The sequence below is a fragment of the Sus scrofa genome, chromosome 9 (assembly GCF_000003025.6).
Source record: "Sus scrofa isolate TJ Tabasco breed Duroc chromosome 9, Sscrofa11.1, whole genome shotgun sequence".
Classification (NCBI taxonomy): Eukaryota; Metazoa; Chordata; class Mammalia; order Artiodactyla; family Suidae; genus Sus; species Sus scrofa.
In genome coordinates this window covers 76,622,599-76,644,881 of record NC_010451.4, presented here as the reverse complement: position 1 = coordinate 76,644,881, position 22,283 = coordinate 76,622,599, and the positions used below count along the sequence as shown (strand labels likewise).

General features: G+C 50.4%; 2 protein-coding genes and 1 long non-coding RNA gene across 3 annotated transcripts in view; 2 read left to right on the top strand and 1 right to left on the bottom strand.

Annotated features, from left to right (window-relative positions):
* DLX5 (distal-less homeobox 5) lies at positions 1,193–4,967 on the top strand. The gene is given in 3 exon segments (NM_001159660.1): positions 1,193–1,547; positions 3,456–3,640; positions 4,638–4,967. Coding segments are annotated over 3 exon segments (870 nt in total).
* LOC110255475 overlaps positions 11,616–22,283 on the top strand; it is a 45,927-nt gene continuing 35,259 nt past the window's right edge. The window contains exons 1-2 of the long non-coding RNA XR_002335822.1: positions 11,616–11,741; positions 13,325–13,803. This is a non-coding gene — a long non-coding RNA (uncharacterized LOC110255475). The remainder of the gene's footprint in view (positions 11,742–13,324; positions 13,804–22,283) is intronic.
* DLX6 (distal-less homeobox 6) lies at positions 14,586–21,393 on the bottom strand. Its single transcript, XM_021063385.1, has 3 exons — positions 19,140–21,393; positions 17,706–17,899; positions 14,586–15,859 (listed from the first exon to the last, which is right to left on the bottom strand). Exons 1-3 carry the CDS (start codon positions 19,564–19,566, stop codon positions 15,608–15,610), a joined length of 873 nt encoding a protein of 290 aa, XP_020919044.1. The 5' UTR covers positions 19,567–21,393; the 3' UTR covers positions 14,586–15,607.

Genomic DNA, 22,283 nt, shown 5'->3' with positions numbered 1-22,283 from the left:
CACGAAGCCTGGAGAATATCTATGGGCTTCACCCAACTTTTATCTCTACTTCCCAGTGTTCTTGGGGTTCCCATTAGGCCCCTGAAGAATGACAGGTCATGAGCAGACTGTTCACTTTTTCAGGAGTCTTTGGCCAGTGAACACAATTAGAGATAGTCTATTCCAATGGCATCCAAATAGACTAGAATACTGAACAAAATGCGGGGTTTCCTGCTCCTCCTGGGGACTGGCAATTCGGGAGTCATTAAGTTATTTGCACTTAAAACTGATTTTTTAAGTCCTTGTAAGGTTCTGAGGTTGCAAAACTCTCTCTGCCATTAAGAGTGTGTTTTTGAACATCCTTATCTAGCCCTTGTCTGAGATATAACTCAAGGCAAAGAAAATGCTTGCTGCAAATTTGTGTCTTTCCCCAAATCACAAATTTTCAACATGTGTACATTACAACTTGGCTCCCAGTACTCCCCTAAAAATACTGCTCTCATCAGTTTCTTGCCTCCATCCCACATCCCTGCTCTCGGACCCACTTTGCTTCACCATTTCAATATTAGTGTTCAATTACACATTAGCCCCGGTGCAGCTAGAGGGGGCGGGAAAGTGAGCGAGTAAAGACCGTCATGGCCCTCATCCCCAAAACATGTGCTCTGAGACTTCAGACCAGTATACATTGTCTGCAGATAGTACAGAGCTGGGTGTTGGGGCTTCTGCGTTGTCTTCAGTCACTGAAAACAGATTTACTGAGACCCCCTTCCCCCAACGAGGAAAAGTGCGCGCGCGCGCGCGCGCGCGCACACACACACACACACACACTTCCCCCTCTTCCCCCTCCCTCCATTTTTCTCCCTCTTTTTTTAAGCAATGCTTTGTTGTGCTAAAACTAGTTGGACGAGTTAGGGTGTTGCTGCTGCTCCCGAGGCCCTGGCCAATGGAACCCGATCCACCCCGCTGTGCGTAAGCGCGCAATTAAGGATTTAACCAAGGCTGTGCTGCGCCTCAGCCAGCAGTCAGCCTGCCGGAGACGGAGCCTCCACGACTCCCAGCCTCCTCCTCGCCGCCGCCGCCTCTCCTCCTCCTCCTATTCCTCCTCCTCCTCCCTCGCTCCCACACCATGTCTGCTTAGACCTGAGCAGCCCCACAGCGAACTCGGCAGCCGCCGCCACACCGCAGCAAGGACAGCCGCCACCGCCAGTGAATGATGACAGGGGTGTTTGACAGGAGGGTCCCCAGCATCCGATCCGGCGACTTCCAAGCCCCGTTCCAGACGTCCGCAGCCATGCACCATCCGTCTCAGGAATCGCCAACTTTGCCCGAGTCGTCGGCTACCGATTCCGACTACTACAGCCCCACGGGGGGAGCCCCGCACGGCTACTGCTCTCCTACCTCGGCTTCCTACGGGAAAGTGCTCAACCCCTACCAGTACCAGTACCCCGGCGTGAGCGGCTCCGCCGGCAGCTATCCCGCCAAAGCTTACGCCGACTACAGCTACGCCAGCCCCTATCACCAGTACGGCGGCGCCTACAACCGCGTCCCGAGCGCCACCAGCCAGCCAGGTACGAGGGTGGGGGTGGGGACAGATACAGGGGAGCCAGGATTCCGGAGGAGAAACCCTGGGAAATCCGGGGCCGCGCCATCAGCAGCGGTGGGGGCGCACCCGGCAGAAGGCACTGGGGGCCAGGACCCTGCAACAGAGAGAGGTTCCTAGGCCGGCATTTTAGGGAGTCTTAACAGAAGAAGCCTGTGGGGCGGGAGGTAGCGGGGGTGGGGACCAGCGTCTCTCCTCTCTGGTTCCTAAGGGTGACCCCTCAGTCAGTGGATTCCCAGCTATCCAGATCAAGAAGCCAGCTAAACTGGAAAGGGGGTAGGGGCGGAGAGAGGAAAGAGTCTTGCAGTCGGAGTGGTGTTTGCGTAATAAACGGAAGGCTGTTTGTTGGAATTTTGGGTGAGCGTGCTCTGTTGGTGGGAGTCGGGATGGAAGTGTCTCAAGGACTCTGGGGGGATTAGTGCAAGAGCAGCCGCAAGCCAGCGCCGTGTCAGTGCCCGGAGCGCGCGGGCCGGGGGTGGGGGCCGGGTAGCTGTATCTGCCAGAGGAAGAGCGCGCTGAGCTCCTTGCGGTTTATCCAAGGCATTTCCAAAAACAAAAAGCCATTTAAAGGTGGAGGAGGGTTGCTGCAGGGTCACATTATTGAAGAGATATTTTTTACTTTCTCCATTGGCGCCTAAATTTTATTTTCCCTTCTCATCTCCTTTTTCTTCTGTCTTGAAACTTAGTTGGAGAGTTCAAGTGGGTTAGTGAGCTTGGGCGGTAAGAGAGAGGCATGAGGTCTCCTTGGAGAGGTTTTGCTGGTCAGATTTGATCTCTTCCCACCAGCACATTAATAACCCTACTAATATTAGCAACCCCTGCTCTGGCAGAATCAAGACCACAGCCCTCATCCTCCACCCTTCCTCTCCCAGGAGCTGCCCGCTCCCCCACACACACCCCCCCAAGGAGAGGTTCTCCACCCCTTCCAGAGATGGGCACTTTTGATAACAAGGTAATTTCGGGAAAGGGGACTTGCGGCCCCAGGGCACATTTGTAACACAAGCGTTCAAGAGTCTTTCCCCTCCTTTTCTACTCACAACTCCGATAAATTTCATCCTGACCTGCGGCCCCTTTCCTACGAAAACAGCCCACACCCCACAGCCTATTCCTTTTCAAATGGTAACTCTTGCTAAACTTTAATGATTGCCCCCGGGTGGTGGTGGTGGGGGGGGTGTCCTCATTCCTTTCAGTGTCTCTGTACTTCGTACATAAATGAAAGATATTTTTCCTTTGGCCAAGAACTTATTAAGTCTATTTGTAAAAGAAACCAGACACATCTGTGCCCTAGCAGATCTGCAGGGAGATTATGGGGGCTGCATAATCGGCCCTCTGTCTGTGGCGGCCCGGACCGCTTGCTGCTGAATTGAAGGAGCATAGTTTGCTTGTGGGTCTTTGAACTTTGGAGACCTCGGTTAGCGTCTTCCCTGCCCAAGCGTCTGGCCTCTGCGGGCGCCCGAACAGACGCTGACATAAAGGGGGTCACGGCCCGGGGCCTCCCCCCACTTGAAGCCCCGGGAGGAGCTGGCCAGGCTCACCTCAGAAACGTGGGTGAACACGGGGTGGGCTTGAAAACGAATCCAGGTGAAGCAGGAACCGCTGCAAGGGCTAAACCTTGAACGCCGGTAAGGGAGTTGTTCTGTACAAAGCGCTTTGCTTGAGCCCAGGAGAACCTGAATGAACCAAGGAGGGAGTTAATCAGGCTACCTGGCTTTTCCATTATGGCGGGGGCCTGTGGTCTCCGGAAGCAACGGTGGTGATATGGCAAGAAGAGAGTGAAGGCTGCTTGGTAAGACACTCGAGGACTGTATTTGCAAGGTTCTGCAAAAGGGCCATTGTCTGCTGACAAGCTCTGACCAGGTCTGTTTGTATTATTTAGAGAAAGAAGTGGCCGAGCCCGAGGTGAGAATGGTGAACGGCAAACCAAAGAAAGTTCGTAAACCCAGGACTATTTATTCCAGCTTTCAGCTGGCCGCGTTACAGAGAAGGTTTCAGAAGACTCAGTACCTCGCCCTGCCCGAACGCGCCGAGCTGGCCGCCTCGCTGGGACTGACGCAAACACAGGTAAATTCCGCCTCGGCCCGGCCACAGCCCGGCTTCGGCTGCAAGCCTGTCTGGGCCGCGCGGCTCGTTCCCCGGGCTAGAGCTCATTCAGTGGCACTCGCGAGAAACTCATAGACAGAAAGCCACTGATCCTGCGCCCTTCCCTCCAGAAGTCAGGCCGGGTGTCGCCGCCAAGCGACGCTGGGGACGGGATGGAGACTTCGTTCATACCGAGATGCACCCCGACCCCCACCCCTTTCACGCCTCCAGGGTCTAGGGGCCAGATTGAAAACAAGGGGAGGGACACTCGCAGCTTTGAGAAACTGATTCTCTGCTCAAGGCGGGGCCTCTCGGGGTGAGCAGGGCCCAGAGGCCTCGCGGTGGTCTCTGCCCACGCGGAGACCGGGAACATCACCTCGGGCCGGAAGAGCTGACGGGTCACGTCCTGCTCCTTCGGAGCTTGAAGCCGCAGCGACCTGATGGTCCGAGGTGGGGGCGCTGTTGTACGGGGAAATGCGCCCTGGATTGTCCAGCCCCCTTCACTCCCACCCCAACCCCACCCGGGCTTGTAGACGATGACTGTGTCCCTGGAGCCGAGGAGGAAATGAAAGGATCTGCTCCTCACCCCATAGGCTCAAGCGCGGGTAGCCGTGCCAACACACCTCGCGCGGGGCTCCGGCACTTGTTTTGGAGACGTTTGAGGCGCCGCGGTTCCGTGCGCTCCCCTCAGCTCTACACGTGCGCGCTTCGCGCCGCGGACGCTCGCACCCCCTCCCCCGGCCCCAACAAAAGAGAAAGGCTTGTGGGTCGACGGGTCCCGGGGCCTGGGCGCCCTCTGGGGCCCGCGTTCCAAGCTTTGCCTCTGGCCCAGCCCCTTGACCCTAGGCCGCGAGCCGCGGGGAGATGCCAGGGCCCGGCCTCCTGGAGGCCCGAAGATGCCTCCAGTCGCCGCCGTGGGGGAGGCGCGCGGGCAGCCTCTGAGTGTCCGGGTAACCTGTGCCTTTGTTCCCCCACCCAGGTGAAAATCTGGTTTCAGAACAAAAGATCCAAGATCAAGAAGATAATGAAAAACGGGGAGATGCCCCCGGAGCACAGCCCCAGCTCCAGCGACCCCATGGCGTGTAACTCGCCGCAGTCTCCGGCTGTGTGGGAGCCCCAGGGTTCGTCCCGCTCGCTCAGCCACCACCCTCATGCCCACCCTCCGACCTCCAACCAGTCCCCCGCGTCCAGCTACCTGGAGAACTCGGCTTCCTGGTACCCGAGCGCGGCCAGCTCAATCAATTCCCACGTGCCGCCGCCCGGCTCCTTGCAGCACCCGCTGGCGCTGGCCTCGGGGACGCTCTATTAGACCGGCCTCTTTCTCTTGCTCACTTTTTTGGGACTACTGTGTTTTTGCTGTTTTAGAAAATCATAAAAAAAAAAAAAGAATTCATATGGGGAAGTTTGGAAAACGGAAACAAAAAAAGATTCACGTGTAAAGCTTTTTTTTTGCATGTAAGTTATTGCATTTCAAAGGACCCCTGCCCCCACTTTTTTACAGACGAACTTTTTTGCGCAACTGTGGACACTATCAATGGTGCCTTGAAATCTATGACCTCAACTTTTCAAAAGACTTTTTACAACGTTATTTTAACCATGTAAATAAGTGTAGATAGAGGAATTAAACTGTATATTCTGGATAAATAAAATTATTTCGACCATGAAAGCAAAATGTTTCTTAAAAATGCCCCTCCCCCCTTAATGGGCTCTTGACGGTTTTGTGCAGGCAATTAAAGCAAGACAAACTCTGCAGAGATCCAACAAGGCAAAAAGAACTTGAGGGCGGGGTGGATACAGAACTGTACATGTGTATATGTTGGATGTACTTTATATGTCTATATACATATGTGGTCTGTTTATAGTACTGCCATATAATATATATTTAGGTATTTTTTGGCCTAACCGCAAAAACATTTAGATAATTTTAAGTTTAACCCCAAATTGTTTCAGGTAGAAAGTAATGCTGGAATCTAAATACAGCCCTCCCACTTTGTGTGTGAGTAAGAAAGCATCAGAAATCCCTCAATAACCACTCTGAATTCTAAGCTCAAAGCAATTATGGTGGAGACTGCTCCCTCACCACCATCAGCCTCTGTGTATTGCCAGAGCAATTAGACAAATTACACTCCCTTCAAAGGGAGCTTCCAGAGATGAGAAAATGAAAAAAAAAAAAAAAAGAAATTTCCCCTCCTATTACATTTTTTTAAAAAATCCAAAATGTTTGTAGTGTGACAAATAGTAGTACCTTGGACTCCTTAATGTATGATTATAAATTTATCTGAGCTTTTTCACGGAGAGGAAAGGATCACAGGACTTGAGAACAATGATGGCCAAGCAGGGAATGGGGGTGGCGGCATTTGTTCTGCCAAGAGAGGCAATTGTGAGGTGGAGGAAAGGAAGGAAAGCATTGTGGTCCCTTGTTGATTTCATTTCATGTGAGATAATATTCCAAACATGAATTTACTTCATACTCTTCACAATTCTGGTTTTTTCAGGAAGAAGCTCTCTCTCTGCTTTGCTTTGACATAAAACAATGGCAAAACAGGTTCCAAACGATGGGAAATTGAATCTGTTTGTAGGGATTTCTCTTTTGTGCTGCCTTTTTTGGGGCAGAGAGGAAAGACTTGCAACAACCCTGGCCTCTGTCCTGTCCTTCTCCTGGCACCTCTGCATAGAGACATCAACCGTGTGACCAGAGCTGCAGCCGGGGTCTAGAACTGTGCTCCCAGGCTTGAAATGTAGGTGTCTTTTTCACTGTCCTTTAGTCAGCCTGATTCTATTTCCTTGGGATACCAAGGGAAATCGTTTGTTGGAAATTACAAGACACGTGAGATATATTTTACAGCTAGGAAGTCAGCAGCAATAAATTTGTCAGAAGAGTCTTGGGGGGATGGATAGAGATTAGAACGTAAAAAAAAAAAAAAATTACATCCTGTCATCTGCGGATTTCTGAAAAGGTTCTTCCAGGGTTGGAAGACTAGACCTGAAAAGGCACGCTATGTGCCCTGAGGGGAATTTACCTGTGTGTTCTCTCCTTTTTCTCCCTCTCCATTCCCATCCACATCTCCTTCCCTCTCTTCGCCTTTCCTTTCTTGCCTGGCAGTTGGAAAGGCCTTGGGGGGATTCAATGCTTTGCGGGTCTTGAGAGGTACCCTGCCTGGTCCCGGGGCGGCGCGTGGGCCGTGGCCGGGGCTGTGGACACCCGTCCCACCTCCCACCTCTAAAGCGCGGGCGGCGGCTTCTCTTCGCGAAGCGTTACCCTCCTCTTCGTTCCCCTCCAGATCCCCCTTTCTCGGAAGAAGGTCGGGGTGGCGACGCGCTCGGGGAAAACCGTGGGAAGCACACTTTGTTTTCCGAGCTGGCAGAGAATAAGAGGATGAGGGGAAAAGGTAGAGGGATCCATTTCCTGCTTCTCCTTCTCGGCTTGTAAGGCTTTCGGGAGTTTCCATTACACCGAAACCCTTCGCTTTAGAGCTGGAGGATCCGGCTGGGAGGAACCACGCTCCCGCTTCCCGCTGCCGGGCGCCCCTTGCCGCCCCTGAGTGCGCGTTTCGGAGGGTTGGAGGGGGCGCACCCACTGATGTCTAAGAGCGGCCGGAATGTGCTTGGAGCATACTCTTTCACTTCTCTACACATGGAGAGGGCAGATATTTTTTCTGCCGTCCGCATCATCTCCTGTCTTCCTTTCCTGGCTTTGGAAAGGAGATCCCTCCATTACCACCCCCAATTACCCGGCGCGGTCCAGCAGAGGGAAGGGCGAGGTCGTACTCTTCCGGGATAGAAAAGGGAAGCTTTTCTTTAAGGATCACCCCACCAACCCCAGCCTTGACACTGCTTGTTGTTAACGACACCAGAGCCTCGCTGAGACGCGCGGGCAGGCATAATGCCGTGCGGGCAGACTTGGTGTCAGTATTCCTTCCCTTGTGCTAACTTAGCTTCCACTCGCAATGGCTTCTTCTCTCGCGCGGTTTTTTTTTTTTTTTTTTTTAAACTTGGTCCGGGAGCCTTCGACAAAAATATTCTGGGGAACCAGTCTGCAGCGGGTTTTCCCTGGCACCGCGGGGATTCTCCCGGGGGAATTTAACTCCCTGCAGTCCTGCGCCCAAGGATATAAAAATAACAGATCCTCAGCAAAGTCTAAAAATATCTGTGTGATGTTTCTCTGCCTTGCCCTCCCTCCCACCCCTCCTCCTTCTCTCCGGTGTTTATTCCTATATCTAATGTAAACGTGTACCACTCCCTAGCGTAGTCCGGTCTGCCCGACCCCACTCTTCTGACCTCTGCCTGCCCCTACTGATCCCCACTGCTTAGCTCTCAGTCTAGTGCTCCCGAGATGTCAAGCTCACCCCAATATTTCATGTTCTCTTCCATGGGCTTCTTCGCTACGCCCCTATACTCCCAAGCCCCTCTCCCCATCTTCGGATCTCTTCACAAAGTCCAGGAGGCCGGCAGCATGTTGGCAGGGCTAGTATGATTCTTTGGTGCCCTGCCCACCTCCTGGGCCCTCCTATAAAAGATCAGATAAATTGGCCTTTGTTTGAGGCTCATGTTAGGCTAGGCGGATTTCTCCCCTGTTTTCCCCCTTTTTCCTGGCGGCCACCTCCTTGTGGAACAGGGGGCGGCCTGGGGAGCCGAGAGGAGCTGCATTCCTGTGGGTGCCAGGCGGCTCCAGTGCTGAGCCACAGGGCCTGAGACACACACACTGGAGAACCCGCAGACCTCGCTGCCCTTGATCTCTCTCTCCCTTTCCCTCCTCCGCCCCCAACTGGGGCACCCACCCGGGAGCCCGTCCACCCACACTCAGATCCACCCAGGTCTCGGCTTCAGGCAAGAGCGTGTTGACCCGCACACCAACACACGCACACACACCCTCCTGATGACACAGGCACAGGCCAGGCCAGGAGCTCCCCGCCCATGCCAGTCCTCTCTCTCCCGCCCCTTATCCCACAATCCCAGACGCGCCGGCTGGCCTCCTTTGGCTTCTTTGATCCCACCGGACGCCCCACGGCTCGCGGCGTCCTGGCCGCGCCATCCTGGGAGTCGCCCACGGCGCGCCAAGGCCAGGAGGTGCTCGCCTCCTCCCAGCGCGCCCTGCAGCTTGCTCCGGCCTTGACACCACTAGGTCTCCAGAGCTCCCCAGCCCAAAAGGCTAGAGATGCCCTTCGGAATACTGCCCCTTGCCCCTCTTTCTCCCCCCAGCGCTTCCTTTTATTCGCAGAGAGGGACCTTTAGGGCTACCCAACCTCCACTCCCTCTCCGCCCCATCCCGCAACCCCTTGGATCGCGCGCCTCCCACTGGCCACTGGGATCCCGCCAACCCTGAGTTCTCCAGCCCTCCCCGGAGGCACGCCCTGAGGGCAGACGCCCTCTGGCACCTCTGGGACGCGCGCCACGCCGGCGAATCCGCCGGCGGTCATCCCTCTCCACCGCCCTTAAGCACCCCCTCCCAATGCGGCTAGGCGGAGGCTCCCGCCTCCCGGGAGGTTGGGGAGCGGGCGCTGCGGCTTGCTCCCGCCCTCCGCTCGCGCTCCCAGGTTGCCTGCTAGTGTAGCACACTGTACTTGGTTTTTTCAGAGTCACAGCGAACTCTGGGCCTTGAAAACAACCCAAATAGCGGTTGCATCTAAGGGATTGGCTAAATGTTTTCCTACGCAGTCCTGTCCTCCACCCCCGCTCCATCCGTATTTTCTTCTGCATCTGACAAGCTTTAGGTTCCCCTGCGGTACGGGGCAGAAAGTACACGCCGAATCTGCTGCGGAGGGGCGGGGGAGCCTTCCCTTTCAATCATCCAGGGTTGCTGTAATGTAATAACCTGTTTTATAGGTCGAGCTCTAGCCATAAAGATAGGAACCAAGGGAATTTACATGAATCTCTCTTTAAAAAGAAAAGAGAGTCCTGGTTTGCAGCAATTAAATGTTTCTGGTCTTTTGTGCGATGAGATTTCGTATTTACTTGATTTATGGGAATCCGAAGGACTCTCTTTGCCAAAAGCGCACGTATTATTGAGTCTCTTCCACATCCTAAACCAAGATTTATATAAAAGCGTGAAATACCACACATTACGACCTTTCGCCACAGGAAGGCAAAAAAAAAAAAAAAAAAGCTTCATAACATCATTACACACACACACACCCTTTAAGTTTCAGTAATGATTCTCTGTCAAATCTCCACCATGCACAGTCTAGTGTATTTTTTTTTAAGAAGTAGTTGGGGGTGAAGGGCTCTAAACAGTCCCCAAACTATGATTTATTTTAAGGCACTTCTTCTTCTTCTTCTTCTTCTTTTTTTTCTTGCCAAGGTGAGAAGACAGAAATCTGCCACTGGAAGAGGACTATTTCTGCCACTTGCAAGGTGGGAGAACAGGGTGGGGAAAGAGACAGGATATGGACTCAACTTTCATCTATATACATTGGTCACTAAACAGGGGACTCTGCATTATTGCCCTTAAATTCACAAGAGCTAGGAAGCCTTTTTCCACCTGTGGGGTGGCCCTGGCTGGGCAGCCCCAGGGTTTGTGAGGTGGGGGAGTGGGGGTGGAGAGAATCATCACACACTTTCCCAGAGGCTGGAAAAGATGCCCAGGAAATTCTCTGTGCTCATGGTGGGAAAATTGAGCCTCTGGGAATAAAAGGGATTTAGGTATCCCCCACCAGGACATCCCCACCAGAAACCAGAACTGGACTCCAGAAGTCTCAGCCTGGGCAGGTTTCATCCTCTAGGAGGAGCAGCTGGAACCCAGGATTTGCCTTCACTCTGAACCAGCACAGTGCCTCAGTCCGTCTCCAGACTCTTTTGCTATAAATACTCTTCAACTCCCTCTCTCTTCAGCCCTTCCAAAGTTTAAAGATACTGACCTTGGTCTTTTACAAGCATATCTGGGGCAGGGACAGTCCTTTATAAAAAATACTAGCCCTCCTGGAATACAGAAATAAGCATATCAGTGAGTTGTAGCAAAAGAAGCAGCTGTACTGGTTTACATGAGAAGGGGGATGTTAATTGATAAAAGTTAATGATAGGATTAAAGCCAATAGTCAAGCCGAGTGGAGGAGACAACTTCCCAGCCGGCTTTACTTAATTAGCAGCAATTAATACATTTTCTTCTAATATCTTTAGGACTCTCAATGTTTGCAGTGAAAGAGAATAGAGATGAAGCTCAGGAACACTTACAAACATCCAGGGCATTTTGCTCTGATGAAAAGAGAGATTGCAAATTCATTTATGAAAATGTTCACAAATAAATGACAGGCACATTCTGAGGTGGCTTTGGTGGAAAACAATGGTGAAACTGCCAAATGTTCTCTACTTGGGGAAGAGGCACTTTTTTTTTAAAGCAAAGATAATGCTTGGGGGCGGAGGGAGAAGTTTAAAAAAAAGAGAAAGAAAAAAATTATTTCAGACTCCAGGCAGCAGCAGATGTAGCAGCCTTTGCAAACACATCAGCCCTACACATATTGAAGATTTGGACACGTAATGCTTCAGACCACTGATTTGCTATTTTCTTAATTCTCGCTCTTCTTTTTCCATATGAATCAAACAGTCTTTTGTCCTTCAGGGTTTGATTTGATCGCTACTGTTCACATTTCACTTTTGTATTTTCCTCTTCCTATACCATTACTCATTGAGTGCCCTGTGAAATTACAATCGTACATTTTCAACTCAGCAACCCATTTGCAGTGCAAAAATAGGGTCTAAATAATGGCTGAATTAGCCCTACTGGACAGTTTCAGATGTAACACTCTGTAATAATTATATTGCAGGCTGGATTAGGATGCTATTATCATAATCTGGACGTTTACAATTATCTGTAATTTGCAAAGATGCGCCAGGTCTTGATTACAGCAGTTTTTTTTTTTTTTTTGTATCACGCTAACCATCACTAAACAGTGACAGTAATAACAGCTAATTTTGCTGGCAATATAAGAGGTGCTGGGGTGTGCAAACAATTTCACACCTGGATGTGCTCACTCAACCAAGAATATAGAGAAAGAGCTTCTGCCCTGAGACTCAGAAAAATATTCTCCTCTGCTTCTGTTCAGTATAGATTTCTAGACCCTGATCATTGTTTAAGAGATACTCATTGGGGGTAAGTTTTTATTTCTTGAATACTTCAACACACAGTTCATGTTTCTCTTCTTACACTTTTCAAGCTATATGTGTTGCTGTTGTAATGTATTATGCACTGCAACTTTGCTTTAGAGATGTTTTTCAATTTGACCTTTTATCCCCCTTAACGGTAAAAGGGTTGTCGTTCTGGTGAGTAAAAGGGTTGGGGTGAGAATGGGATTCTTAAGAATTTGATTTGTCTTACTTGCTTTCTGTGCTATTGATATTTGGTGACTGGAGACTGGGAAATGGACCAGGTTTCTGTAAGGTGTGGAGGGAGCCGGCAGGAGAGTCCAAGCTAAAACCTATTTGAAAAATTGTTGCTCAAAACTAGTGCTAGGCAAATCCATTGAGATCTTTATATGTGGCGATGATTTTAAGTTTTGGGGTGTTGAGAGAGCATACAGAGCTCCTTCAGCATCACAGGTATTCGGACACTGGCAAGGGCAGGTGTAGTCTGAATCTCTCGACTTTATAGCCCCTTTAACGCCTTCCTCCGTTTGGGAGAAAGTTTCTGGTAACTGGCCTCAGAAACCCTTCAGGGCTGCTTTGCAGGGCCTTTGCTTCCAGCGGGGCGGCGGGAGTGGGGGGGAGGTTAGAGGTGGGGTGGGTTGAGAACCTTAGAGCATTGCCTGTGAGGCCCCAATGCCGCGACCTTGGCGTTGGAGGGCATGATTGGCTAAGACCTAAAGCCGAGCTGCGGAGCCAGGGAACCAGTCTGATTTTAGGAATGCACCCAGGAAGACTCTAGCAAGAAGCAGTGCAGTTCTATCTATAGATGACGCTGTTTCCTGACCCCATAGACACTGGAAGCAGCTAGAGATGTTAAGTGCAGGAGTCTGAGAAATCTTTGGCTCCCTCACCCCAGTGCAGAAAGGCCTTTCTCCGGCGGCAGAAACCTTTGGACTAAATTGTGTCAAAAGATAATGAGATGCTTATTGGCGCCGAGAAGAAATTTTCCCCTTCACTCTCACCCCCTGCAGCTATTGTCCCCCCTCCCCCCCCCCACACACACTTGGAAAATATGGTCAGAATGAGGCTCTAGAACTCGAACTCGGGGGAAGTTCAAACATGGGGAGGAGTAGTAGGCACCGCGACTGGTCGATGCCTTCAGCTCACGCCCCTCCTACCAACCCTTCCCTGGGGAATCAGTTTACTATGGGGTCAATACATTCTAAAGAGTGAAAATCTTAACCCTTGAGGTTCAGAGGACCCAGAGGAAACCCAATTCCAAAGCCAGTTATGAGGATACCTTAACAGAATTTCTTGTTTAATTAAACTCATATTAAGAGATATAAAGATGGAGACAGGAGCATCATGACAAAACCTCCAATGTGTTAAAACGCATTTTCTGGGTTTCAGAATTCCATGCACTCACAGTGGTTTGGCATGTGTCTGGTGAATTTTTTTTTTTTTTAAGGAAAATTAGTGTTGGTTTCGATGTATGGTAGCTTTCTCTCTAACGTAATTTGAATAATTCAGCAAAGCCCCACTACCAGCTGTACTTCTGCAGCCTCTTCCATTCTTTTCAGCATTATAATTTTGGTTAATTTTCAATTTTAGGTCCTACGTCTCTGCAATTTGTGTATGAATAACAGAATAATTTCCCTCTTTTGTTTCGCCTTTCCTGTTCCTGAATCTAAATAAAGATGGCTTTTTAGTATTAAAAGTGGAAGAAAATTACAGGTAATTATCTTTGACGGTAAAAACGCTGTAATCAGCGGGCTACATGAAAAATTACTCTAATTATGGCTGCATTTAAGAGAATGGAAAAAAACCTTCTTGTGGATAAAAACCTTAAATTGTCCCCAATGTCTGCTTCAAATTGGATGGCACTGCAGCTGGAGGCTTTGTTCAGAATTGATCCTGGGGAGCTACGAACCCAAAGTTTCACAGTAGGAAGGGGGAAAAAAGAAAAGAAAACATTTTTCCTAATGTAACAATGCGAATGCTAGAAAATGACAAGACTGATCGGTTTTAAACCATTCTGAAGACTGACTGAGCGTGGAAGTTGCTCAACAAAAAAAGGAACGGGTATATTGGTAAGTAGTCTTTGCTTTGTGTCTAATTATAGTGACTGTCCTTTTGCACGACTGTATGTCGCTGTCATTATATGGAGCACTCTGAGTATCTCTATTGACTTCTGATAAATGGCTCAGTGGTTTCAAGGTTCATAATTTGAAGGATGCCCAGGTCTGTAGCCATTAATTCTCACAGTATGGGGCTTCCTGCTTGTGTGACGAAAGGACTTTTCATTTTCATTATTTCTGTGCTTTCCACAAGATCGGAAGGATGTATTTCATCCAGGATCATGTATTTTCCTATCTAGCTAGCTTGCAAAGGGTTGTAAACATGAAGCAGTCATAATTGTGCATTTACTTTCTTTTTTTCTTTTATTCTTTCCTCTTTTTTGTTTAAAAAAAAAAAACAGCTTCCAAACAAAGACAAATACAGCTGTATTATTTTGGCTAAGGAGAAGGAAAGGAGAATACTCAGTTTCAGCACTGGAAACTACTGGATGTTTAGAGGTTAACCTGGGGATAGATCATTCCTGATGATTTCTAAAAATAGATAAATGTGTAGAAATTGAAATAAAAATACAGTATATAAAGGAAGCTGAGTAAACACCCATGGTTCACATTAAAGTACTTAAGACAAAGGCTAGTGCTGCAAACTGCTATCTTTGCAGGCACTTGATGTTTATATACATGGTTTCCCATATTAGGAAATAGGAATTCTTTTAAGAGTGATAGAAAATATACTGAGAGGGAGGGAGGAGGGGGTGGTAAGATAGAGACACACAGAAATATACAGGACACTCCCAGCATTTTGTGGCTTTTACTCCATATATGAAAGAAGACAAAAACATACAAAGTATATGTACAACTAAAATTCAACAATATATACAGAAATGTTTCTTGATATAAACGTCCCTATTAGCTTAGTGAATGCCACCAATTCACCTAGTAAAGATATCAAAGCAACAGAATGAGATTTTGGTTGTTCCTCTGTCTTTCCTGATTCCAGTTCAGGGTTTTGGGGTAGGGGTGGGGAAAGAGTGGTTTTGTTTGTTTAAATCCTCATTCTTGCTCATTGCATTCTGATAAAACATGCAGCGTTCCTTTTGTGGCAACGTTCTAATCTTACAGCCGATTTTTCCTTTTCCTTTAGAGAAGGGCTGTTATGTGAGGGTTTCTCTTTCTTTTCTTTCTTTTTTCTTTTTTTGTCAGTCTGGGGTTGTAAATAAAAATGCAGGAGTCCGAAATGCTTCCCTTTCATCATGTAATGTCTTAAGCTCATTAAACAAGTAAAAACGCTGCCATGTTTGCACAGATTCTTCTGGAGGGGGAATAATGTCTGTAAAAAAAGTCATTTTGATGGATACTCCCAAAGAGAAGAAGAGGTTCAGAGCCTGGATCCCAAGGGGTAAGGGAAAATAGCCTTACAGTGAGAGGTTTCAGGAGCGCTGGCATAGAAACCAGTCTCTCTCTCTCTCTCTGTTTCTCTCTCTCTAAGATAAAAGATCAATTACTGAAGCTGCTCAAGGGGAAAAGCAGATAAGGAAAGAAAAGGGATAAAGGAAAGAAAGGTGGGAAGAAAGGAGAGAGGCAAAAAAAAAAAAAAAAAAAAAAAAAAAAAAGGAAGAGTAAGAGAGACAGAGGGAAAAGAGGAGAGAGAAGGAGAGAGAGAGAGGGAGGGAGCAAGCAAGCGCCCAGACGGTCTGGCCACCCTTAAGAGTTCTCCCTCGGCTGCTCCCTCGGCTGGGTTTGGCAGATGCAGGCAGGTCCTGGATCCTCCTTGCCTTGTTCAGACGTTACCCTAGGGTATCGATTGCCCTCAGATAACTCACATCATCTGTGGTCTCTGCATCGTGTCCTGGTGAGGAGAGGAGTACCAATGCGAATAGCCGGGCATGTAGCTGTTGGGGGGCATACTGACGCCCTTGGCCGAGGCAGAAACGTCCCACACCGGAGGCAGTGCCGGCGAGCGCGGCGACAGGGCCGCTGAGCCCGGGAGAGGGTCGCTCTCATGCGGGTTACTGCCCTGCTTCAGAAGTTTCTTAAACTTAGAGCGTTTGTTCTGAAACCATATCTTCACCTGGAACGAAAAGCAGCAGTGATCATTAGGCCCAAAAACATCGTATGGGTGCCTATAATTGGAAAAAAGTTAAAAAAAAAAAAAAAAAAAAGCCAAACCCTCAGGACCCCGCCTTCCACCATCTCTTTCTAGACCTCTCCCTCCCCACACCCTCCCCCACGCCATTTACTAGGTATCTTATCCGGATACCTAAAGCCGCTGCAACTCTTTAGTTAGATGCAAGTCTAGGTTTGAAACAAAAGCATGAATAAAAATAAAACAAGAAAATGGTGACTGAGATAGCCTGGTTCAACGTCTGAAGGAGGGTTTTTAAGCAGAGAACTTTTCGGACCAAAGCCAGTTGAATGCACTTCCTCTAACAGTCATGCTGGCATCTCTGTGCATGCACCCGTGAGCAAATGACTCTGAACAGATCAAAGTCAGTATATTTATAACCAAACGCAATATACCTATGCAAATTCTGCACATGCCACAGACTGTACATGGAGGATCTTTCTTCTGACATAAATAGATCCCCATAGTCCTGGAGGGATTAGTGGTTGTACATCACTCACTCCCTACTTTGTATGTTGCTTAGTCAAATTGTGGTCATGATTGTTAGCGCATTCACTAAAAGTCAAAGGGCTCCTGAAAATTAAATGCGAACTGGAAATCTAGGATGGGAGCATATCTAAGCCAATATCCTAGATCTACTTTATATGAAGGACATCCTGTGGTGCACTCCCTTTACCTTTAACATTACTTAGCCTTAGGACTCTGTTTCTCCAAGAGGAATACAGGTTACTGAGTAGCAGGAATCCCTTCAAATCAAACCCCAAATACTTCCAAAGGCAACATGGCAAGAGAAAAATAGGCTGAATTGAAAAGAAGAGCTTAAGGAGCATCAGTTCTAAGGCACCACAAAAATCACTGCCCTGCAAGAGTCTCATAAAACCTGAAGTCCCCTTGCTGAAGATCATCCATTTCAGATGAGGCCTACCACCCCATGCGGCTAAGTTAATCAACAAGGACAAAACCTGCAGGTGACTTCAGCCTGGCTTTATGACCTGAGTCCTAATACACCAGCCTAAATCTCTTCCTGTGAAGTTTGTAATACCCCATATGTCTTTCAAATTAGTAGGACAGGAAAACTTCAGCAACTGTACTTAAGAGGCTTCACCTACTGTACTTTGGGCAGGCTTTTCTTTGATCTCCAGCTCTGCCATTGCTCCTAAGTTCTGTGATCCAGGGAGGTACCTTAGCCTGCACCAGCCAGTCAGCCAAGATGATTCAACCACTGAGTTTAGGGCAATTTTCAGAAAAACTCACCTCATCCATCCTAGGATGAACAGTTTGGTCCCTTTACTAAATCCTATTGGAGCCTATGCCTATCTGGCTCCCCATCCCCCATCCCCTTCACTTCATAATTCATTCTTTCAATGTCAATGAGATGAAACCCTTGTTAAGTTCTAGGGCCCACAAAGGATTCTTAAAACTATGGATCTTACTCTGCCTCCTGGCCTGAACACCTTTTTCTTTTTCTTCTACAGGCTTGTTCTCTTTTGTGTTGTTCTATTCTGAAATAGGACTTGATTAAATTAAGAGTTTGGTCACCAAAGGATATTAGGCTCGGGTGGGGTCGGGTCGCCGAGGGTTGGGAGGATATGCAAATCCAATCCAGCATTCAATACCAGGTCTTTTATTCCAAGAGTGTTGTCCCAGGAAGTGCGTAACTGAGCAAAGGCATTTGTCATTAAGCTCCTTCCATCCTTGGTTGACTAGGCCAAGAATTCCTCCTGATGTACTCCCTGCCGGATCTGCAAATGGGGTCAGCGTTTCAGGGATACTTGGGCTCCTCGGGAATTACCTGTGTTTGTGTCAGTCCTAAGGAAGCTGCCAGTTCAGCTCTCTCAGGAAGGGCCAGGTACTGAGTCTGCTGAAAGCGATGGTTCAAAGCCTGGAGCTGCAGGCTGGAATAAATGGTCCGAGGCTTCCGAATCTTTTTCCCTTTTCCATTGAACCTGATTTCCCCATTTTCAATCACTGTGGTTTTTTGTTGATCTGCAAGCAAAGGATACAGAAGAGCGGTTACTCGTGAGGCTACTGCTGCAGTCTCCCTGAGCTTGGCCTGGCCTGTACCCGAGTCTTCGCAAGGCCAACAGGCTTTCCTCAAAGCACCTCCAAGCCACCCTAACCTCTCTGGCTTCACAGTGCCCGGGTGCTCCCAGTGGCTTCAAAAGCTTCTTTCCGACCCTGACTCAGACTAATCGTGCGCGGTGGCCGGACAGAGGGAGCGCCCTGGGCCCCGGGGCAAACAGCCCAGCTCTGCCACAGCAGAGGCGGCGCCCGCTGCTCTCTGGGGCGCGCGGCGCCGCGGGGCGGCTGCTCTCTCCTCGGAGCCGGGCCCCTCGGCCTGGCTTTACCGTGCCTTAAGCTGTGCTTGAGCCACCCGAGCGATTTTGCGGCCACTTGGTTTGATGTCACTAGCTCCAAGCCCGGTGCATCAAGATCCCTCGGTGTGTTCGAAAATGATTCTGCCGAGAGGGACGAAAACCCCCAACAAAACACAACCAGCTGCTCAGACCAGCATCGGAGCAGCCTGAGCCTCACGCGGCAACTTTGTCCCCCACGGGTGCTGCGCCCTCTGCTTCACCTCCACGAACAAAGGAGCAGCCAACAGTGTATCGAAAACCCAGAGTGAGGGAGCACAGTTAGGGGTGGGGGTGGGAGACCCCTCAAAGCCTGAGGGAAAGAACCCAATTGTCACCAGCTTAACCAGAGCCAGAGGCCACTCCAGCTTCCCTCGGGTCACAGAGGCGCAAAGGGCGCTGCACGCAAAGTAGGCCACTGGCTGCGCACATTAGGTTGGGGAGCAAAACACGCTCCCCAGTTCCGGCCCAGAAATGTCCCCAGGTCACAGCCCGGAGGGGAGGAGAGAGGCAAAGCGCGCACAGATCCCGCAGGATGGAGAGCGCAGTGCCGGCCATCTGGTAGAGCGAAGCCCGCGCGGAGCGGGAGGCGCGGCCCGAGCTCCGCGCCGGAGACCAAGGAGCGAGGCGGGTCGAGCCGCGGGGAGGCCGAGGGTCCGCGGCGGCGGGAAGGGGCCCGGGGCAGCGAGGCCGGCAGGCAGGCGCCAGGCGAGCGGGCGCGCACGAGGCCTGGCCGGGGGCGCGCCGGGCTGCCTGGGGGAGGGGGCCGGCGGAGGCCCGGGCGTTGAGGAAGTGAGTGGAGCGGAGCGGGGCGGGCGGGGTGGGGGGCAGCCGGGAGGCGGGAGAAGCGAGCTGCCCCAGCGGCCTCTCACCTGTGTCGTCCCCTCGCGTCTGGGCGGCCGCGCTGCTGTTGTGGTAGGACTGGAGGTAAGGGCTGTGCTGCGAGTGGCTCATGTAGGGGTAGGCGGCGAGCGAGCGGTGGTTGTAGGAGTTGCCGCCGCCCGACGCATAGGGCGAGCCGTGGTGGTGGTGCTGGTGGTGGTGGTGGTGCGAGCCGGCCGCCGCCGCCGCCGCCGCCGCGGAGTGCAGGCAGTGCAGAGGGTAGTGCGCGCCTGCCATGGCCGGGGAGCTCTGCTGCGAGTGCGGCTGCGGCGGCGGCGGCGGCGGCGGTGGCTGCTGTTGCTGTTGCTGCTGCTGCTGCTGCTGTTGCTGCTGCTGTTGTTGCCCGAACTCCATGAAGGCGGATTTGGACGAGTCCTGGCCTTCCAAGCCGTCAGCCATCGTAGTCATGGTCATCATCAAAACTTTGGGGGCTGGAGAAAGCCTTCTCCCGGGTTTCCTCCACCCTCCCCCACTTGGCTCGCGCCGCTCTCCCCTCTGCAGCCACCTTAGCTCTTGGGATCCTTGCAAAAAAAAAAAAAAAAAAAAATTAAAAAGAGAGGGGGCGGAGGTGGTTCTCCTTCTCCCTCGCTCTTCTCTAATATATATATTTTTAATATAAAGAGATATAGTGAGCGGGGCCTTGTTAACTCAAAGGGAGGAGGAAGGGGGAGGGATGGGAGAGGAGAGGGGGGAGGGGGGAATCTACTCTCCCCCCCTTTTTCCCCCCTTGGATTTTTTGGGGGCTGGTGCAGTTTAAGGCAGAGATTTTAAGGTGGATTCTGCGAAAGTTGCGCGTCTGCTTTCAGACTTGATGCAGACGCCACGAGTCGAATGGTTTGTCTCCAAAGGGCAGCGCCTCCCCATTGGTCAGTCGCCCCCTGACGTCACAGGCGCACGGCTTCCACTGGTGTGTGCGCCTCTCTCCGAGTTCTTCGCCTACCTTTGGTAACTCCAATCCCAACCCCGAGCTGCAGCCGGGGGCCGCGCGGCTCCGAGCAGAGGCCTCCGGGGTGGGAGGTGCCTCAGCCCGGCCGGTCGCCGATGCCTCCCTCCACAGCTCACGTCTCCAAACCCCGAGCCTCGGTTCCCAGTACCGCAGCCCTGGAACAGTCCGCGGAGGGCTGCTCCCTCACAGTCCCCTTGCACCCTAGCAGGCTGCCTGTGCTCAGAAGCAGTGCCCTCTATACTTAAAGCAAGGCCCCCTCCCTTGACCTCCTCCCCCCGCCCCCCAGTCCCACTGCCGTCCCGCGGGAGCGCCCTGTCACCGTGGATTTTTCTAGACGTACTTTATTGAAACCATAGAGGGAAGAAGAACCCCCACACCTGGGCCCCACCCCATGGGTAAGGGTGTTGGGGGGGCTAAAGAAAAAGAAAAATCAGACCCTGTTCTGGCGAGGTTCCTGCCATTTCAGGCCGTATTTCCTATATATTGAACAAAAAGGGGTGAGAGAGACCTTTTTTTCTCCCAGAACACAGCAGCTAGTTATGAAAGCGAATCGTTGGAGCACTGACAGTAATGCATTTTTTCCTATTGAAAACAGAAGCTACTGTAATGCTTTCAAATATATGCAAATGATACATGCGGTTAGTGGTTTGGCAAATCTTGATTACAATATAAACTACCCAAGTAAAAGTGCCTTCGTCCTAAATTTGTCTCTCGATTACAATTCCAATTGATTTTATTTTATTGTCAACATTGTTAATGATAAAAATAGAGTCGTTTTACAGTTATTTTTACTTTCTGGAAGGAGGCAATTAGAGTTCTAATCAGGAATACACAAAAATCTCCCATGATTAACTGCAGTACTTTGTTCAAATTGCTGCTATAAAATTCAGAACAATTTGCCTGTAATGATTATGGACTGGGTTTATTTTGGGAGGTGGAATAAAAGTGGATATAGCATAAATTATCCTCTAATTATACACCAGTGTCGCCTCAATTATCCTCTTATCAAAATGGTTGTCTAACTGCCGCATTTAGTTTCAATTCTCTCCTTTTTTTCTATAAAAAGAACTTCATACCTTGTTATTATTAATCCATTTATTATTTGCAAGGGGATTTATATCCGCACATCCAGGTGGTAGAACCACTTCTCTTTCAAAGATGGACTGGGGAAAGACATTAAGTTCGGAGCAGCCCAGGGCTGCGGATCTAGTCTCTCTCCCTGTAGTCTCAAGATCCACTCAGGTCGAGGCAGCCGAGCAGAGACAGAGGAGCCCCAGCGTGCAGCTCAGGCCCGGCCACCAGGTAGGAAAAGCCGTACCGGGGACTGGGCGCCGAGGAGGGCAGGCCTGCTGCGCCCGCGTCCGGGTCCTGGGACTTTGGGGGTGGCTCTGGGACTCCGCACTGCTGGTCGATGGGGACAAGGCATGCAGACCCCCACGGGCTCGGCGCCAGCTTTCAGTCTGCGAATAAATGATTCAAAGCGAGAACCTTTGGCCACGTCGGGAAACATACAATCTAAGGGTTCCGGTCAACGCGTTTAGAGGTTGCATGGACTAGTGTGGGTCTCCCTTTGGGAAAACTACGGGGGGCTTCTTTGCACCCTGTTTTCTTGGACTCCATTAGTTGTCCCCCCCAAGGAACCTGAGAGGTGGGGGATTTAGTGGTGCCGCTTGCCGTTATAATTTCAGAAAATGTGGCTGCAGACACCCCAGTTCGGACGCTATTTCCATACTAGGCGAAGCAGTAGCGGCTTATGGTAATTGATTTTCCCAGCTCCCAGCTCGGGGTCTCAAGGCTTGGCTAGACTAGTTTGCCTTTTTCTTTTTCTTTCTTTATTTCCTTCTTTCCTCCATTTTATCAGAGGACTTTAAACTTACTGCCCGCGGGTTTTCTCCAGGGTTCCCAGGGTAGCAGCGTCCACTCTTGTCTCCCCCTCCTTTTCCTAGCCTGCCGCGCTTAACTTCTTGAGCCTCGGGAGCCGGTTCAGTAACTCTGAATTCATTTTTAAGTGGCATGCCTTGTTCCCCTACCTTTTAACAAGAGGTGCACTTTAACACGCGAACCAGTAACCCGATCCACGCGTTTACAAATCAGCAGTGAATTAAAACAACAAAAAACTTCAAGGAAAATGAAAGGTGGGCTCTTTAAGGGGGTGATGTGTGTAGGTGTGTATCTGTGTGTGTGTGTC